The 20702-nt window shown below is 47.1% G+C and overlaps 1 protein-coding gene across 11 annotated transcripts in view; it reads right to left on the bottom strand.

Moving 5' to 3' along the window:
* Positions 1–20702, bottom strand: part of HIPK2 (homeodomain interacting protein kinase 2) — a 135913-nt gene that overhangs the window by 96152 nt on the left and 19059 nt on the right. The window contains exons 1-2 of one of the 11 annotated variants that reach the window (XM_083830116.1): positions 13779–14035; positions 11963–12100 (exon numbers count right to left, since the gene is read on the bottom strand). The exons of 6 other annotated variants lie outside the window; for them this stretch is intronic. In XM_083830116.1, coding sequence (XP_083686242.1) covers positions 11963–12100; positions 13779–13878 — 238 coding nt within the window. In that variant the 5' untranslated portion in view covers positions 13879–14035. Of the gene's footprint in view, positions 1–11962; positions 12101–13778; positions 14036–20702 lie in introns of those variants that run through there. 4 more of the 11 variants (XM_083830112.1, XM_083830117.1, XM_083830115.1 and 1 more) reach the window with 4 other exon arrangements.

Genomic DNA, 20702 nt, shown 5'->3' with positions numbered 1-20702 from the left:
TCCTGTATTAACAAGTTTGGCAGATAATGGCTTAAGACCTCCGTTTACCCCCATAAAACCACTGCGTAGCTGCTGGCTTGCAGAGAGCCAGGATGGGACCAGGAGATGACACACCATGACAAGTGGAGGTGTGCTGACAAAGCCGAAGAGCCAGGACAGAAGCAGCAGATGATGTCTCAGGTTGCTTGCCAAGTCTGTGTGTGGGAATCGAGCACAATGCTTGTCTCTGCTCAGGGACACTGATGATGGGAGTTAGACAACACGAGCTTCACCGTGTGCTCTTAGTTGTCTCAGATTTGTAAAATTGTGTTCATCTAATCTTATTCACAGTGACAACACTGTCACTGGAAAGCAGATCCCCTGGAAATGAACGGCATTGTTAACGATACAAGGTACAAATTAGCATGTGGTGGAATCAAGTCCTAATATAATTTATTTTTTAAGAAAAGAAAAAAAACTACTTTACTGCAAGCTTCTTTGCCTGTAGGAGAGCTAATGATCTTCTACACCGTTATTCAAAAAAAAAAAAAAAAAAGAAACCCACAACCTCATAATCAAAGTCAAAATAAAGCATCATTGAGACAGGCTGACTGAGGAATCTGGGTAACATCCCACTGAAACAGAAAATGTTCCTGTTCAGAAGGTGGTCCATGGAGAAGAGGACGCCCAGGTCCCAGCTTTCTGCTGGCTCTCCCTTCCCAGGGCAGGGATGGTGCCGCTGGGGCAAAGGTACCAAGAACCCCACGAGTCTACTGGGATTCCTACGGAAGAAGCCAGTGCCCGGCGAGAGTTAAAGCAGAAAGGCACACGCTCCTTCAACCCTTCTGTCTGTCGTCAGTGTTTCTTTTTAATAAACCAGAATGACTAGGGAAGAAAAAGACAATATGCTGAGCTGGCACCGCTGCTGAATTATTGAGCACAAACATAACCTTGACTTGTTTGCAACTTTAAGAAGTTAAAAGCTGAACGAATGCTTCAGCAACAACAACACAACAAACTCGGCAATGCACATGGATGACTCCTTCACGTGGAGACCTGGGAGTACCACACACCCAGCTCCCTTTCCTAAAAGAAGCCCATTCTCCACTGGCCCCTGTTGTTCTTCTGAAAATGTTCTGGAGTCCGTACGCACACAGGTGCACTTACACACATGCACACGTACACATACACACCCACATCAAAAAACACGAGCATTACTCCTCACTGCCAAAGCCCTGCAAACTACCATGGGCCCTCCTTCACAGGCCTTTAATGTCATTTTTGATGCCGTTTGCTGCGATTCATGTTAATTCCCCCCCAGAGCCTACTGGGCAGCAATTTCCAAGGTCTTTGCAACTCGGTCCTCATCCCCAAGCCCCTCTAAGAGGTTTCTCTCCTCTCCTTTCCACAGGGCGACGATGTGGCCACAGATGCTGTAGCACACAGCGGGCTCGGAGAACCGCAGCAGTATTACTCAGCCCGTCATCCCGGACACAAATGTCGTGTGTGAGTGAGCTGAAGCTGTGTTTGTTTTTCCACTGATTAAGAAGAGTCACGGTGTTCTTTCTAGTACAGTACCAACCTTTCTGGAGAGTGGGGTTGGCTTGATGTATGTTTTCCCCCTGGACGCGAATAATAAAGCAGATGTAATTGGTAACATATTGCGGAGCTAGCCGAGGTGTAATTTATAGCTTTATGGCTTTCATTTCGTGGTGTGCTTGAGCAATATCTCTTCATATAAAATAAAAAGGGGGAAAAAGGATTGACGCAGAAGAAGGAGAGAGGTTCTTCTCACATGCTCCCCTGGAAATAACCCCAGAAGACTCAGACTCCCCCAAATTAAAGTCTTGGATGTGGAGCACAGCAGCTGCCACTTTCTCAGTGCTGCTGTAAAAACCAGGATAATCACCACCATTAAGAGCCAGACTTTCAACTGGTGCAAACTGGCAGAGCTCCAGTCGATATCAGCTGACGCTAAAAACAAGGTCAGCAGTCACTCAACATTGTCAACGTCAGATGGCTGTCTGTGCCCCTCGGTGAAACGAGTTGTTGTTAGGGCTTGGTTTCCACATCAACAAGCCCCTTGCTGTCCCTGCAACACTATTCACACAGGAACAGGGCACCCTGTTACCCCAAAAACGGGGGAGTGGAGGAAGCAGGGCTGTCTGGTGGCTGACAGGAGGACTTTGGACTCCACTGCTGCCACTGCCACCCTTCTCAGAGGTTGTACTTCATTGTAAGAGAAAGATTTTTTTTTTCTTCCTGTATGAAATCCTCTTCCTTCCATCCAAAATGATTTTTTTCACATCTGAGGTTTTAGGGGCACATGTTGTAGGAGAATAGCTCGGCTAGCTCTTCAGCATAGTCTGATACCAAGAAATTACAGTCTGACTGACAGCTTGGTGATGGGAAAGGAAGGCTTCTGCAGCAAAGTCATTTTTATTGCAAATTTGCCTGTGCAGCTAATGTGAGAAAAACACAACCTCAAATTTCCTGAGGACATTTTCAATTTGCGCTGGTGGCATATTCTTTTCTTAAAAAAAGATCTTTACTCCACAGCAATGGCAGAAATAGTAGTAAACGTGCATAGGAGTTGGAGGGCTTGTTACAGGGATCAAATTCCACCTTGCAGCCTGCGATACGATTTACACCTTCAGCCTTTTGATTACTGGCGACGACGCCAGTGAAGAGACAAGCTGGCTGCGGCATGGTGATCCACGCCAGCCCAGCCCCGTGGCCACGATGCCCTCGAGCATCCCCCAGAGCCAGCCTCTGGGGAAGGAGCATCCTTCTCCTGGGCTTTGGAGAGCATGGGGCTCATTTTGATATCGCCCCCACACTCGCCTGGAGAGTTTCTGGGCTGGGAGCTGAATCAAGGCTGGGTGCATTGCATTAAATAAAATTGATAGTTCCTTTCTTTAATAATGAGTTTTAGTGTGGCCATTTAAAGCTCTCACACAATTGATAGTAACTGGATTTAATGGGGCCTTCCCTGCCCTTGATATGACTTAGGTAACTCCCTGCAGCATCCACATGAGCTGAAGTATGTAGTGTGCAGCAAGGGGACAATATTAAAACAGACTGAATGACTTCTATTAAAAGACTCTACTTTTTTTTTTTTTTGTCTTTCCCAAGAATTCCTCCCATGTCGGTTTTCACTTAATAATAATTTAGCAGGTGCTATTTACAATTCAGATGGCCCTCCTCTGCATGCGTGCACAAATCACGCAGCCGCCTCACCACAACTTCCAGCAGGTTTCGGGGAAGCGAATGAGGTAAAGTTCCCTATCCACCCACCTCAGCCCAGAGGGCGAAAAATACACTTTGGGGACTAAAGACGGAACAGTTTGAAAGTCACTGATGTTTTCTTCTGTTTCATTCACAGCACTTAGTGCTGATTTATAAACGTGGCCTTTGCAGTGGCAGGAGGCCAAGCCCCTGCCCTGTATTAAGTAGGCAGTAAGACCTTCTGCAGTACCTGCAGAGCTGCCAGTGCGCTGTAACCAGAGGCTGCTTGCTGACTGCTGGGAGAACGACAGAGCCTGCTTGAAAAATACTGTAGAAAGCACACGGCATGTGTTCAGCATATAAATGATGCGCACAAGACACTCCTGAAATAAATATCTTCCACTTCTCCCCAGAGAGGCACAGGCCTGAAAACTCATATATACACCCGGGTTAAGAAGGCAATGAAAAGGGGATCTGCCAGGTATGTCTAATGTATTGCACTTTCAAAATAGCCGTGTCTAAAGCACAGCACTCTTTGTCAAGGTGGCCTCTGTGAGGCCTCTTTTGAGGCACTGTCCCTGGTACCACACGCTTCTGGAACCTCCTTAAAACCGACGTCCCTGGAGGCTACACAAATTCCTTCCCCTGTGCTACCAAGTGTCTGGAGACAACCTCAAAGAAGAGTTCAGACCTCAACAGCCTCGGCTCCTTCCTGTCCTTGGTGAGCAGAAGATGTCAAGAGGGCCTCCGTTCCCCGTGAAAATCCCTCTGTCTTCCTGCTCTGCTTTTCCTGTCCTACTCCTAAAACTGTCTTGTCCTCATTAGTAGTTTCTTAAATGCTTCGGCAGAGCATGGCAGCTCTCAGGGAAGTGACAGAGCCTGCCTCCTGCACTGCTCCAGACCTGGCTTCATGCAGCTCCAAGCTGCCTTGCTGGATCCACATCCCACGGCCAGGGGAAGAACACTTTCCAACACACAGAGTAGCCATACATAAAACCAAATGAACGAAGTCAAACAACCCTCACCCCCACCTCCCTCCCACCCAAAAAGCATGTCTCGCCACGAGATGGCGGGAACCTCTGACCGCCGCCATCTTCACACCCCCTGCCCCCCAGCCACCTTTACTGCCCTCCTACAGAGGTTGTGAGGTGGGCGAGCCGTCCACCTGGGGGCTGGTCCCTGCTACCCCAGGTGGGAGCCGTGGTGAGCAGCTCCGGGGGAGCTGGGTGAGTCGGAGCCACAACACGTCCCACACAGAGGGACAAAGCAGCAGGCCCCGCGCTGCTGATGGAAACCTGGAGGCTGCGCCAGCCCCGTCCACCCACAGCCACCACATCTGGTGGGTCGCTAGACGGTGCCATGAGAGCTGGCTTCAGACTGGGGGCAACTGCTTAAATCAGCCTGCTATACATCTGAAACACCATACTCCAAGGAATTAGTGAACAGAAGCCACTGCCAGCCACAGCCCTCCCTCTGAACCATCTGTGCCGTCTTTTGTCTCTGTAGACCAAAGTCAAGTCCCTGCAATACGGAGCCTTCCCTTCAGAACTCAGTGACCACAATCCCACTTCTCACCACTACAAAACTCCACTCTCCCGTACCCACTCTAAGCCACAAGACCCTACTATTAGACATCTTCTTTTATCTAGAAACATCGTGATTCCTATTCATCTTTTTAATGTGGGTTCGGGTGCCCACGAACCTGAGCAACAAGTTGTGGGCTCTTTGACATGTTTCTGGTTTTAGGCACATGAAGCAAAATCTCAGAGACAAACATATACACTATATTTAAGTCCTTAATTACACCTCAGTGAAGGATTCTTTCAGGGTCACCTCCGTCTCCCACTTTAATGAATTGCAGTAATGACAAGAGATATTATAGATTTCCTCCGTAAATCCTGTGGCTAGTTTATGTTTCACATTACAGTTCATTAATGATGCAACACCTGAGAACGCAGGTTAAAATATTCCTCACCAGAGGCTCGGCGGCCTCATTATTTCCCTGCAGATGCTGCAGCCACCAGACCGGACACTGACTTTAGGCCTCGGTGTGAGAGGGGCCAGCAGTCATGCTGCCCTGAGCTGGTGGGGGCTGAGACATTGGATACGCTCCTGGAGGAAAACCCAGCACAATGTGAACAGTGGAAAACTTTCTCTGCAGGACCTAAGCATGGGAATGGAAACGAGGGCAGCATGTGAATACATGTTTGTTTTGACAAAATTGAGCTACACCCCAGTAAATAAACTCCCTTCAGCATACCTGTCAAAAGGCACAGGAATATTGCCACCTCTATGGGTATCGTGCAATAACGCTGCAAAAGCTCTGCCAGGATATCTCCAGACACACTGTAAGAAAGCTGGGAGTCTGCAGTGCCTGAGGCGGGTCCCAGCAGCTCGAGAAGGCAGCTGAATAGCCCTGCCTTGCGAACCTTACTGAGCAAAAGCCCTCCCGAGCCAGGGAGAGAAGTCTCCAGCTCCTGTGAGGACTGCTGGAGTCCCAGCAGCAAAATGAGGTGACAAGCGATAAGGACAGAGGCGACAGCAGCACCTGCAAGCCTTCGAGATCTGCCTGAGAGTGTGAAGAAACTTATGCACTATCTCAATGCAAAGACATTTTAGGAAAGTAGGTGTCAATGAAGTCAGGAACAAGTTTCACAAACAAACACTCAGTACAGTACTTCCAAGAGAAGCAACCCTCCTCTGGAGACAGAGGGGGGATGAGAAAGAAAGAACAAGGCCACGCCGGGCAGGTGGGATTGAGAGCAGCCCTGCTTTGAAGCTCTGCCTTCTAAGGCACTGATGACTGTCTAACAACGCTCTGCCAAAGAAGTCCCTCTTCCCGGTTTCTCCCAGACATGCAGGCAGAGGAGAGGCTGGTGCCCAGCTGGGGGCTGTGGGCAGGGTGCTGGGAGAGCCATCAGCCCAGCTGCCGGAGGAGCAGACCATGGTGACACTGCAGCGCCGTGCCGAATAAGGCACGGCACACATCCATAATGCCATGCTTCAGCCAGCTCCTCAAGTGATGGGGCTGGCTGGAGGAGATGGGAAAGAATGCTACCAAGGAGTGTTCTGTGGCTGCCCCACCATGAAGCCAAAATGGTGCCAGATGAACCTACAAGTGGTGATTTACATCCGGGTAGGACTGTTTGGCAACAGCACGTGTTCTGGCCAGCCTCCTCCCTGCCATCGTACATCCTCCACGGAGGGTGAGTGGAGCACATGGCAACCACAGCATTTCTACAGAACCCGAAGCTTCCTTTGGAGATCTGTACAAGACAGATAGACTGAGCAGTAAATATGACTCCGGCCAGGGCTTGCCCTGCATTGCGGCTTAGCACGTGTGTGGGTCCATATGTCCAGCCTCCAAACAGATCTGTAACACGAGAGTCTCTGGGCTCCCACCAGCTCCGTCTCTGATTACTACTTGCTGACAGAGTTGCACCCTGGAAGCAGAACTGAAAATAAGAAGGCTCTCTCTCAGTGTGACTCTGCTTTCCAGGCAGTGTGGGTCACGTCACTCAGCTGGGTCACTTCAGTCTCCTTCTTCCAAATAGGGGGAACAACAGTATCCCCATATTACCAGGGAAAGAGAGGATTTGTGTCATTTCCAACCCCATATCCCACAGACTTCACTAGCTGCCCTATTTGACCATCAGTGATATTAGTTCCCAGAAAAGGGTTCCAGGGGCTCTGGAAAATGGACCAAAATGAATCAGCATTTGCCTCTGCTGCCCTGCCTGTGCCCCCATCACCCACACAGCGCTGGCACACTTGTGGAAAGGATGTTTGGGCTTTTTCCACCACTGCTGCCTCTCCACCTGGATGCCTTCCCACCTGTAAATATTAGCTTTGTAATGTCAGTGACTCCAACTCGCCCGCAAGTGCAGTGAAACCACAGGGAATGGCTGGCACCTCACATACTTCACTCGTCAGAAGCAACCCTACCTGTGAAGGCAGGACATGGGCAAGGCTTGTTGGAGTCTCAGGCTGAGCCTCTCACTCCCACAGGATTTTTTCATAAGTGTTTCATTTGCAAAGAGGCAATTGCATGACATTCAGCGCTTGCTTTGTTTACGAAATCTGAAACTCAGATCAAGCACTAGCTGGGCTGAAAAGGTCAGCTTGCCTGTTCGCAAAGTCCCTCCCTTCATTTCATTTCCGTCAAGATACAGACCTGTCGGAGAGAAACAAGCCTCTGGTGAGGTTTGCATGAAATACGCAGGATCTGAGCTGCAAAGGAAGATGAAGATGCGAGGAGAAAGGTGGGGAAGCCGGGCAGGGAGCTCTGCTGGATCAGGAAATTGAGATAGACTGATTTGGTGACCTCCTGACTATCCCAAAGCCAGGGTTAACTACATCACCTCGCTTCTGCAGCAACATCTCCCTTCCAAATAAGAATGACCAAAGACACGATTTACAGCACCCTACATCGAGAGCTATGGGGTGTTTCAAAAAATTGAAATAAAAAGGCTACTTTAGGTTGATTGTTTGACCTTCACTTTAAGTAGTTAAAACAATTGTGTAAATAACCTGTCTTCCGCAGGCACAGAAACACACACCTACACAGAGAAAAGCCCTTCAGTTGTGGAAGGACAACACATCTGGAGCATGAGTTTTTCACCCTGCCTTCCTGACTTTAGCCTTCCCATTGCTCAGGGCCAAGAAAAGTTCCAAAAGTGAAAATGGTGGCCGAACAGTCACAATTTTTACTGTTATCCACAGCTCTTGATCTGTATTCTGAAGTGACTAAAAAACCAAAGATGTATGGAATGCAAATGGCTGGGGCCTCCAGCACAGCTCAGAACTAGGATGGGCAGAGGCACACGATGGGATGGGGAGGCACTGGGTTTAGGGTTTGGATATGGATGCATTTCTCGTCAAAAATCCCAATTCAGTCATCTCTCTGTTTCACAGGCAGCATCTGAAAAGAGTGGCCCTGCAGGAAAGTGCCACGTTACAAGTCTGTCTTGATCCCTTCTTCTTTGAGAATGCCAAGTAGTTTGTAGCGAACCAAAGTGACAGCAAACCACAGTGCTCCCCATGAGAGCACCCAACACTATCACGAGTATCCTTGGGAACCCTTGTAACTGAAATCCCCATCCAGAAATCCCAATGATTTTTTTTTTTTTAATCTGAGGTTGCATTGATCTCTGTCACACAAAACACATGACCACACTCAGACACACATGCACGTGCTTGTACTTGCACAGCCACAGAACGACCCACGTAGGCAATGAATCTCTCCTCCAAACGAAACGAGTGAAGTTATTCAAGTACCCCAAGCAATCCTGCAGTAGTGCTTCCGGACACCGCTCTGCCCCACACCGCTGGCTTGCTGTGGGCGATGGGTCTGGCAGCACCTGCCTGCTCTCCCACTGTCTTCACAACAACTTTCTTTTTAAGCAAGGTCCCATAGGACAAGGGGCCAGTTCAGTGTGCAGAGAAGAAGCCTGGTTAGCCAAGGATGGGCAGCCTAGGTGATGCTCAAAGCTCTTGTTAACAGAAAAAGAAAACCTGGTTTAGGCATGGGGATAAAGTACATGAAAGATTTCAGAGCCCTGAAGAGTAAACATCCAAGAGCTCAGGAAAGGATATCTGACTTGAGAAGGAGGGATATAAGGCCCTTGTGTGTGACGAAGAAGCTGAGGGACACCAGTAACTGCCTACTCCCCCTCAAAGCTCTAAAAGAGAAGAAATCAGAGGAAGTCATTAAGAGAAAAAAAAACACAATAAAAACCTCCACGTGTACCGGCAGAACTCCCTATCTACCATCAGTCTCTCCCCCAGGTTTCTCTTTTGTGCAGGATATGATTATTTATTGACATATTTACTTACTCAGCTCTACACTGCTTAATGCCATGCCTTCAAGGCTTCTTGCACTAGCAAGACTAAAGAATGACAGAAGAAGAACAAAGCTGAACCTGAAGATCCAGCACAATATATACCAAATGCCTTCTGTGGTTCCTTCTACTGCTGTGATGGGCTAGAGCTTCAAAAGCAGGGCCCTCAGCTGAGACAGCCCCACCATCAGACCTGCTGTACACGCTCCTCTTCAACCAAGAAAGTGCAAGCACGTGACAGCCTTGGTGGGGTGTACAGAGAAAGATAACCCTTGGTGCAACTTTGCTCCAGTCTGCTTGTGCTTTAGAGATGACAGACGGTGCCCTGAATGGTACCTTGCAGAGACAAGGGCACCTGAGCACACCTCAAGCCATGTGCGACTGCGTTCATTTGTCACTGCCAGTAACATCTCTGTGGTACTCATGGGCACAGCACAGTAGCTGAAGCAAAACCTACCGAATCAAAAATCCATATTAGAAAGGATAGTTAGCTACAGACCACAGGCTAGCCAAATAAAGGTGCCGTCAGGCCTCCTTCTCATCCATGGTCCTACATTTGTGACCTGATGTGTCACTATACACTTTTAACAGGCTGCAGCCACTTACCTAATCTCTTCCATAAGCATCTTCTTGGCACTAATACAGCTGTTTTGCAGCCATGTCCTTTAAACCCAAAACACACAGCTCCTTCCTTTCCATACAGCAAAGAAGTTCGAGAACTCAGGCTAGATGATACAATGGGACAAGTTCAGCACCATCAATGCATCAGTGACAGCACAGCCAAGCTGTCCACAGTCTCACCTACTGTTTTTGACCAACGATGAAAACAAAGTCATGCCAAATGGAGTCAAGGGGAAAGAAGAGATTCTGGAAAAGTAAGCTCTGTATGATTTCTCACAAGAAGCAAATACACTTCTGTTTCCACAGGATCCAGAAAAACAAATCAGTAACATCTTGTAGTCAATCACAAGAGCTTTTGATAGCTCTCTGAGAACCTTGGACACCTTATGTCTAACATAAGAATGCCTGGAGAGAAAAGCTGCCTGAGGTGGGCCTATGGTTGTTGCTATAGTGATTATGAGAATCCCAGTAAATGATGAGAGGGGGAAACTGCCAAAAAAACAAACCCAAAAACAGCTAAAGGAATTTAGTACCAAAAGCCCCGTGAGCATTCATGAGGCCTTCTGCACTCAAAACTCATGGAGAGCTTTCAAAAACTTTCCCAAAACAAATATCCCTGTGGATGAAGAGGCTGGAAACTAGACTCAGCAGAAGTACAGCAACTGGGGAAAGAATTTCAGTGGGAAGGGGGCCAGTTTACACCCCATATAAACACCCAATTAATTCAAAGTTTGCAGCACTCCTTTGTGGACATAGTCCCCGGGTTTGGTCATTATTCATATCTGAAAATAGCCACGCTTCCCTCTTTAGTCCTTCCTGGACTCATGGGAGATTGAAATGAGTCACCAGAGGACCAGCTGAGTCATCCAGCCAAAGCTTGGGAAGAGATGCAAAATTGGTCATCACATCCATGATTAAAACGTGGATGACGGCAGCTGTCCTAGCAACCAGCCATGCACGAAGCAGCGCGGGCTGGAGACCGCTACCAGACGTTTCTTGAAGCCAGACGGAAAGAGGCCTTATATGAAACTAGTACAAGGCCAAACAAGCACTGACCACCGGTTCTGCACCTGACACAAAGCCCTTCTCCTCCTGTTTCCCCACCCTGACCACATTAGGAAAAAGGCGGTTCCTTCTCTCAGAAATGCCCTCCTCCATCTTCCTGATCGCTGGCAATTTCGAGCTGCTTTTCCAGCTTCTACGAACCAAAGTCCCAATTTGTTCCATTCCCTTAGTGTATCATCAAACCTTAACAAAACCCGTTTCAATATACAACCTACCTGAGGGCCAAACAACTATGACCTTTGAAGAACACAGCTCTGTATTTCATTTCGATGTCTATTGTTTTCAGAACAAAAGGGAGCGGGGCGATTGCTTTTGAGCACAGAAAATGTATTTACCTAACAGGTTTTTTATGGCGATTATGGAAGTTTTGTGAGCGAGTTAGCTCAGTGTTCAGGACTGTGGGAGACTGCTAGGCCCGGCCTGGGTCAGGCAGGCTGTGAGCAGATGCAGTGCAAGCTGCCTCGGCCTGGATGATGCAGTACAACCTCGCATTTCGGTACCCAGCGCACGGTGCTGATCCTGACCTAGTGCCAGCCTGGCTGAATGTGGTATCACACTGAGCACACACACACCACCACGCACATCTCTGGCTCACCAGGATGGGAGAGAAGTACAGGGTGGGACCTCAGTCCTACAAAAGTCAGTCACGTGCATACAGTTTAAAATGGACACGTTCATACCAGCGCCTACAAAATCAGCACCCTGCGACACGGAGTTTGTCTTAATCTCTGTTCACTTTTACGGTATTCTGGCAAAAGTAGAAAAAAATAGATGTAGCTGAGTGACAAAAAATCACTGGGGGCTATGGAAAGCCCTAATATTAACTATTATGGAAATATTTACTTCACAGAGGAGACAAATAAAAGGGAGAAGATGTAGCTCTACAGCAAAATGAATAATAGGTAGATCTCCAGGGAACATCTGTTCTCCCCGTGTTGTCATGGAAGAATAACATTGACTTGAAAGGACTGGAGCACATTTCACAGCTGCTCAGGGAAACCCGTCTCGTACGGCTCACCATCGCCCTCTGAAACGCACTGCCACAAGCCGCCACCGAGCCAGCAGCCTGCGGGACTCCAAAGCAGTTATGGGGACAACTCATGGGGCAGACAAACAGTGCAGGTTCCTGTGGCCCCCCTTGAAAACCTACTCTCAGCTGCCCCTAGCAGCAGTGGTGCATGGCACTGAGGGACGAGAGGTGAGATGGCACAGGACAGGTTTCCACAGACCTGCTCCGTATTTCCCAACTACTGATGCCACTCTTGTTTTTTTCTCAATCCTTCCTTCCAGCCTGTTCCTGGGTTTCAGTCTGGCCGCCATGCATCTGTGCCTCTGCTCCCAGCCCTCTGCACCTTCTCTCCTTTTCCCTGTACCAAAAAAGAAAGAAAAGGGAAGGAGAGCCGAGAGGTTTGGATGGGCACCCGCGAGCGAAGGCCCAACCAGCCAGTGCAATGTTGGAGCCCTACGGAAGACAGGTGTCAAACAGAAGCAGGTGTGATGGACATGGTCTTTTAAAGACACAGCAGTAGAGACTCCGAGCTGTTAAAAAGAAATGATAACACAGCCCACGCTCTGCAGGGACAGAAAATACATATGAAATTGGATCCTGGCAGCACCGCTAGATCCCCAAACTGACCCTCCCGCTCCTTGCTCTGCCTGCTCCAAGGAACAGGCTATTCCTGGAGGTGTTTTAAAAAATAAAGTCCAGGCAAGCGTTCTGATGTCCCCTCCACTTCCCAAAGCTGACACGAGCAGCTCACTGGAGCAGCCCCTGCACCCAGAGCCCTCCGTGTCCTGGCACGAGGGGCTGTGCCTGTACCAGCCGTGAGCGGTACAGCAAAGGGAGCGTGTGGCTCGGCACACGCGAGCTACAGAAAACTTGTCAGACTGTGCAAGACATGAATCATATGGATTGCCACAACAGCAACAGAGTGTGTGCAGCCCTGCAAAACAAACAAACAAACAAGAGAATCCAAAGACATCCCAAAACACAGATTTAAGGAAATGGGCACTCTCCTGAGGCTGCTAGTTATGCCACAGGGCTTGCCTGAAAAATATAGATACCTTCCTGGCTTGTGACACTTTAGAAATGCTTGTGCATGGGGAAAAGCAAGAGTAACACTCACGCTCTTCCCACTGGGCACCTGGACCCTGACCAAGTAGACGCCTGGGTTGCCTGGCATGCTGGAAGTGGGTAAATGCTTGCAGCAAAGGCTGCTCATTAGTCACTGGGGGCTGTGGCTGCAGAGGCTGCTCAGGATCTTTTGGAAAACACACCTCCGAGTGCACTTAGCCAGCTGGTCGTAGGTGCTGGCTGCTTTATACCACTGCTGCAGCCTGTGTTTGGATGTAGGCAGGAAAGCTATGCTGGAGAAACAGCAACAGCTCTTCTGCTCATGGAAGTCCTCTTCCTCCTGGAGCCCTCGGTGCAGCCAGAAGACACGCCTCACCTTCTAACCAGCGACTGCGAGACTGTGACCCAAGAAATGAATTAAGCTGGCAAAAGTAAAGGTTCAAGGCCAGTTTGTTTGTTTTTCCTGGAGGACCCAGGCCAACAACTCCAGCTTTTCCAGGTCAAGCCAGTGTCTGCATTAGAAAACATTCAATAAATTCTTTATTTAACTGTTCCCCTAGGGCAGCCAGCTAGACCCTCATGCTCCAGGCACGTGGGTCTGTGTCTGAGTTTAAGCACATGAATTCTTAACTGACTTCAGCAGGATAACTCACACATTTAAAGCTAACCACATGTGTAAGCGTTTGCAGGATCAGCGCATTAGTCATCTTCCCTTGTTTTCTGCAAGGGGTTTTGTGTAGAAAAAGCAGAAAAAAAAGCAAAAACCCCCACAAAACTTGCAGATACAGTTTAGGTACCCGAGTCATACTTGAAGCTAAATTAAATCCCTCTCTCCCACTCTCCCTTTTTTTAAACTAAGTCATTTTCTACCAGTTAAGTATTTGGTCTGCTGAAGCATTTAACTGATTTAAAAAAAAATCCTGGGGAAGGTTTGGTCTAGAGAACCGATGCTGACTCTGTGAGTTACACACCTGCAGAAGACCCGCACAGGCATTCAGCAGGTGTCCTTATCCCGCAACATCTTGTGGACTTTCCCTTTCCTTCATTTCCCAAGACTGGCGCCGTGCACATTCAAACAGGCTCCCTGGTCTGGCAGAGCTCAGCTGCTCCTGCTGCGCATTCTCCACCTGGAGTGAAAAATCCTCTTTGTGACACAGCGCTGTCACTGCGGCCAACGGTGAGGTCACAGACCGAGTATTGTGACTTCAGCTGGGAAAAGAAGCAGCGGGAACAGATGAACTCTAAAAACAAAGATATTGTTTTGATGTAAACAGCCTTCACAGCAAAAAAAAAAAAAAAAAAAAGGTATTAATAAATATATGATAGTTTTTTCTAGGCAGACCTCTCAAAGTCCCAACGAGGTACTGAAAGGTTTTTCATTTCATTTCTGTGTTGCTAAAAAATGCGGCTCTATTAGGTTTTGAAATAAACATGTTCTATCCTTTTTATTTTTTTTTATTTTAATACCTTCATGTCTCATCATTGTCCCAGAATAAGCAAACACCATTGCTGTGTAAAGAAACAGGTCTCAGGAAATAATGTACTGCATGTTTCCAAAACGCTCCATAAATCCACAGGCAGCTTGCAAATACCACCTGGACTCCTGTGTGAGGGTTGTTGTTTTTCATAGAAGTCACGTATTAATGCATTTTGAAAAAGACCTTAGCCCCGTTCAATCACAACCCTTCCACCTTCACATTGAAAACCAGAGGTTATAATTACACCCAGGAGCAGGAATAAATTAAAACAAGTGCTGGTGCCACCTTGTACTCTTTTTCTGAAAGCAAGGTGATCCCTTCTACCACGGCGGATGTGCTCTGGCCCAATGCAGAACAGCTCAGGCTGGTGTGAAGGGGCAAAGAGCAGATTTTCAAGAAACTTCTTCAGAGGTCAGAAATGGAAGAATGCACTCCGTGTCCTAGCACGTATCAGGTCTTCGGAGGGGGACAATACCTTCACCACCTTTCCTTCCGCCACCCAGGATCTCTAAGCTCTGGTGCTCTGCAAGCTCTGTAGCAGGGAGGTAGGGCATACACACGTCATGGGTCAGACACCTTCCACCCCTTAGTAATGGGTATTCGGGAAGCAGCAAATCGTGACAAAGTCAACACCCTGCGGTTAGGTTGTGGAGTACAGGAGGTGAGGACAACAGACGGATGAAATGCAGTGGACTCCCAAAGGGCTATGTTCAAGTACTTAGACTCTTCATGCAGGTACACGCCACATGAAGCAACACCACGGGACCACAGTCCCCTTGTTCCTCGCTCACAGGGTCCTCAGGTTGAGCAGGATCACCTGCTCCACCCCGACTTCACCAGCACAGTTTCAAAAGAGCTGAGTAGGGCTGAGAGATCTGACCCAGATCTCTTCTGCCACCAAAAAGTTTGGGGTGAAAAGGTGTCCTGCAAAAGAGCAACAGCAGACCTGCTGAAATGAGCACTAAAATAAAAGAAATTCAGTTTCAAATAAATTGATGTTCCTTCTGCAGTACTGGGCTGTGCCACCAACAGTTGCACAGCGATCAGACAGAAGCCCTGCAGGGTAAAGGCTACACACTGCTCCCCAGCTCCATACTCCCTTCCAGTACACAAGCCCCTGAGAAGTGCCTGAAATGCCAAGGGGTCCTCAGGTGCCCAGGGAAAACAGAGTGCTGGACACCTTATTCCATGAGCAACAACAGGCCCACCGCTCACTTTTAAATTACATTAAGTCATTTTTAAAGTTATACACTTAAGAGATGTCAGTTCAAATGCATGCCTCCTTCTGGATGAGTCAATAGCAGGGAATGTGAAAGGCATTTGCTATTAAAAAAAAAAAAGAGCAAGACAGAGAAATAGAAAGAGAAACTACGATTGCTTTAAAAAATTGCCTAACGCTTGAAGAAATATAACAACCGGCCACTGCTGGCAGACCAACCCGTAACAACCCTTTGTGAAAGCTCATGGATAGAAGGGGAAACATTGGCAGAACCTCAGTTATCAGCTTCTCAGGGGATATCACAAATAATAAGCGGTTCCTTCCCCAAAGTACCCTGTCGGCATCCTATCTTTAAAAAAAACGATGTCTAAATATTCTTTCTAAAATATAAACTTGCCACGTGTAGTGAAAATTAAAAAGAAATACAGGGCATTTTTAAAAGAAACTCCATGGGGAAAAGCAACAGTGGAATAACCAAACATCAATTATGGAAGCCACATCAAGAAGAGGCTCTTGTGCAAAGGTTTTAGGGTTTAGGGATTTGAAGAAAATGTACGTTCTGGTTTGACTCATATGGTAGGCAGAGAACAAACAAGTTTCCCCAACTTGTACAGCTCAGTGATTTGCTCCTGTGCTGAACGGTAACCCTTTAAAGTCAGGGTACCTATACAACTCTTGTCACGTCCAGCTCCTGGGTCACTGCAATCTTTGCTCTTCGTTCCCACCTGCTCTGCAGCATCAAAGCGACCAGCTCCCTCCCACCCTAAGTCAGTGCAGAAGCAGCAGCAAATACCATTGTGGCACGGGCAGACTCCCGCCGCAGCGTGCATCCCAGCCTCCCAGTAGCTTGGTCATCAGTAGCGTGATCATGATTTGAACTTAAAACCCTCACCCAGAGCATCCTCCTCCCCTGCAATTGCCCACACACGACTCTGAACTCGTAACAGGCTGTGGGCAGCGCTACTTCATTTTACCTGAGGAAACACATAGGGGTGGAAAAGCAAAATGTAAGAAAACGAGCAAAAGCAGAGGGATTTGGGGATGATTCTGCCTATGAGTCAGGGCAGGGTCATTTTCCTAAGTGTAACAATGCTAGTCTCATGTGTGTATGAGAATTTCCCCAGGGCAGGACCTGGAAGAGGGAAAAACCAGAACTGTGAATACCCAGGGTAAAACAAGGAAGCGCCTTCCCACAAGACCCACAGCAAAAAGCAACAGGATGATCTTGTCCTAATTTAAAACAACTTTCAAGTCTGTTGGTTTGTGGCATTACTGTTTAATGGTACACAGAGTTACTGTAGCAAAACAGCACAAACTGAGTAGTTGTCATAAGGGAAAAAAAAAAAGACATCTTGGTCTGTTTGCTTTTGTACCATCCCTGACTTCTCTCTACCTTGAGGGTCACACATGCTCCAATACGCAATGCCTGGACAGAAGACTTCGCCAAGAATATTCTTCACTGATGACCGATGGCACAAGATGTTTCTCTGTCTTTTCTTCCAAAAGCAACAGCTGCTTATTATTCCTCATGCCCGCTCCATGTGACAGACAATTACACAGAAAACAAAACAGGTGAAAGCAAGATTATTTAAAGCTGCAAATCAAGAATGCAAGGCTTAGGAAACTTCATGTTTATGACTGCCCGTGCGATCTTCCTTCACCCCCTTTTGCCTGGCTATGGTGCTAGAGCTGTTAATTGCATAAGAACAGGCTATTTTTCTACAGGACCTCGGCCTCACCCGGTACACAGGATACACGGTGCTCATTTTGTGAGCAACTATTCAGTATTTCACCCTCTCCGCATTGGTCGAGGTGTGGCCCCAAGCCTTGTTTACTAGGTACCCGTCAAACTGTTCAGCAGACGGAATTAGTAATTCACTCATGGGCTTTCCTACCATATGCATCATTAGAGTAACTGAATGTTTCACAAACATAAAGGAATGTATTTTCACAATTGCCCTCATAAAGTAAGACACTGCATTATCCATATGGCATGGGCAGGGAATTGAGGCACTGAGAGATTAACATGAAAAGCTTCCACTAATTTTAACTGCCTAATTGAAACTCTTAGGTCCCAATTCTTCAGAGATTTGTTTTGTCTGCTGAGAATGTGACAACAACAATTTTTTGTAAAGCTTAAAACTTGGCCAAGTTTGGGCTGATGCTCTCGAAGACAGCAGAAGGGGTGCATCTGACATATATACTATGTGAATTTCCATGGGGCTGTTAAGGTGGGGGGTTGTTTTCTCATTTATTTGTACATTTTTTATTTTTAACGTTCAGCAAAAACTTCAGTAGATGTAGCAGAGAGCTGTTTTCTAACTATTCAGTCTGAGGCAGGTAACTGGGATGGAAAATTTTAGCCCAGAGAATTTCAGTTTGGAATAGTGCTTAACAATCCAAAAGAGGGTTTTATACCACCACCATAACATGTACTTTTCTTTCTCATGGATTATCTTATCCAGCTGCTGAAGAAACCACACGGGGCAGATATTACACTAACAAAACCAAGTCCAACTTAAATGCAAACTAACTATTCTGGTTCTGTTCAGATAAACAAGATTCATTTATTTTTTAATCTTAATGCACAATAAAGTCCTGCTACTCAGCTCCAAATAGCAACTTTTGCTTCGAGCATAAGCCCCAACTTTCCTCCTGTTCTCCCTGTAAGAGGAAGGAAGTTGAGTATCAGGCATTGTAGGCTGCAGTGGTCATAAGCTGGATAAAGGACAGACAGACAAACTACTTAGAGGCAGGGACTCTTACATTGCTACCAACCAATCCTTCCCCTGATTATTTACAAGGAGATTTAGAAAATCCTAAAAAAGAACCATCTGAAAATTTCAGGCAGAGATTCATCTGTGCTAATAGCAGCAAAGAAAGACAGAGACAGACAGACAAGGGGGGAAAACTCAATCAATACATGGTGCCAGCCAGCCTTCTTTAGAGCAGTAAATTATTTTCAGAGAGACTTTTGTAGCAGTGTTAGATCCAGCCTTGAAACTGTCCACTGACTTGGGTGGAAACAGAGTGAGACTGCATGCGAGCTGGCAGGAGAACTGGTTGCTCCATCACCTTGTGAGCATGCAAGGACAGCCCTGGGATAATTCTGATGATTCCTCTCTGCCACCCAAGCTGTATTCCTGGTGAATGATGTTATAAGCTGTCCCTCCCCCTCGACACATAGCACACGCACACAGGGATGAACACAGACCCAGTTTCTCTGTCCTGCACTGAAACTCTTGCCATATATTCCTGCTTTCCAGCTAGTAATGTCTCCTGACTGCACTAACATTGACTAATTTAGTATTTTTAATTACAGAGGGATTTACAGCACTGCACTACAGTGCTCTCCTTTATTATACCCACTGTTTCTACTGGATCTAGGTACACTCTACATACAAAGTTGCACATTAGACAAATTACACTGCACATTAAGTAAATCTCTCTCTGGAAACAGGATTAGATGAAGAGGCAAATCTTCCTCATTCCTAGTGCATAAATTAATATCTCTGAAATCAGTATCAAGAAAGAGTTCCGCACCAATTTATGAAAAGCAAAAGACTGTTTAAACTTTCTCCACGAGGAATCAAGTTTATGTAGGAGATGCATTCTTTTTCTCCTATTTTGCTTAATAAATAAAACAGCTGGTCCGAGGAATCAGGTCAATCAGTGTCTGGAAAAAGCCCCATTAAAGCTGCTATATAACCTAGTTTCTCAAGCTGTACGAGGCATTCTAATATTGGAGAGGCAGGAGTCCATGAAGAGATAGCCCTTATGCCTCTGCTTCTGGCCCTTCAGGATTATGCAGTGTATTTACCACAAAATACAGCAGTAATTGAGGTATCTCGTGAAAAGATAAGGAGCTGGGCTCTGAAGGAGCACAACACAGACAACCTGATGCACCCAGACCTATACATTAAATATAGATTTGGAGTGAGCCATGGCCTCGTGAGCAATTCCCACACTGCTCTCCCCTCACCACCACCACCTTTCTTAGGAGGGCCGCAGGCCTTCATGGCCAAGAGGCCAAACACCTGCAACAGGTCCCTCTTTTAACCACAGGAGAGAAAAGATGGCACCAAGGAGAACCGTCTACTGGGTATACTGCAAGTACCCTCCTTGAAGAGCCCTGGTCTCTTTGGAAAATGTAGCCTTTCCTTTCATCCACAGCTTTGAAAATGCTCTCCAAAAAGTATCACAATCCCCACCCCACAGAGACAAAGATGGAACCAAAAAGAAAGCAAAGCGACTTACCCAAGCTTACACAGCAAGGGAGCAGAACAACTGGGAAATTAAACCTCCTGACCCACAACCCAAGGTTTTAGCCTCTTAAATAAGGAATCTCTTTCCTCATTAAAAAACTAAGAATGGGAAGAGAAAGAGGAATATTCTGAAGATACAATGAACTTGGCCCTTAGAGGGCTAATGACCTGAAATACTTTTCTTTTTTTTTCTTCTCACCTCCATTTCCCTTGGTAAAGTTACTGTAACTTCAAGGACTGTCATCCTTTACTGGTCTATTTTCACTTAATGTGTCGACATTATTTTCCCAGCCTTCTGCAGCCAGAGACTGCTCTTCCCAGGGAAGAAGCTACCTCCTCTCTTCCAGCCTATCTGGATGTCCTCTCAACACCCTGGACGGAGACCACTCTGCTTTCTGTATCACGTCGAGGAGCACCAAAGCCCCATCCGCTGGTCTCAGCCTGCGTTAAGTGGCAGCCTGAAAGGGCACCCTGGAGGTAAAACCTGGTTGTTCTCTATTAATTTTTAATTTCAGTAATGGCCCCAGGGAAAGGAGGGAGATATAGGTCAGAGACTTAGGGGGCTGAGGAGTAACTCGATGTCTTCTTTCTCTTTCTCTTCCTCCCCTTTTTTTTTTTTAAATCTTCCAAATTCAGAAACAGGGGGGTTTCCCTCTGTATTTCTCATTTACTCCTCGAACATTACAGGCATTAGTCAGCAAACTCCTGCTCTTCCTTCAGTGAGTCCCTGACGCCTGCAGAGTGACTAACCCTCCTCTCTGCACACTTCAGCTCAACAGTTGCATCTGTTTTTTCCTCACGAAGAAGGGACCTCCACGTTACACGTGTGGTGGCCACTGCAAGGCTCACCCCTACTGCCCCACAGACCACACTCACACACACAGCTGAGGAGCCAGGAGGTCATGGTAAGGCCTGCGTGCAGGTCACTTCTTA

The sequence above is a fragment of the Anser anser genome, assembly GCF_964211835.1.
Source record: "Anser anser genome assembly, chromosome: 1".
NCBI lineage: Eukaryota > Metazoa > Chordata > Aves > Anseriformes > Anatidae > Anser > Anser anser.
The sequence above is the reverse complement of the archived record's forward strand: the minus strand, read 5'-3'. Positions and strand labels throughout refer to the sequence as shown.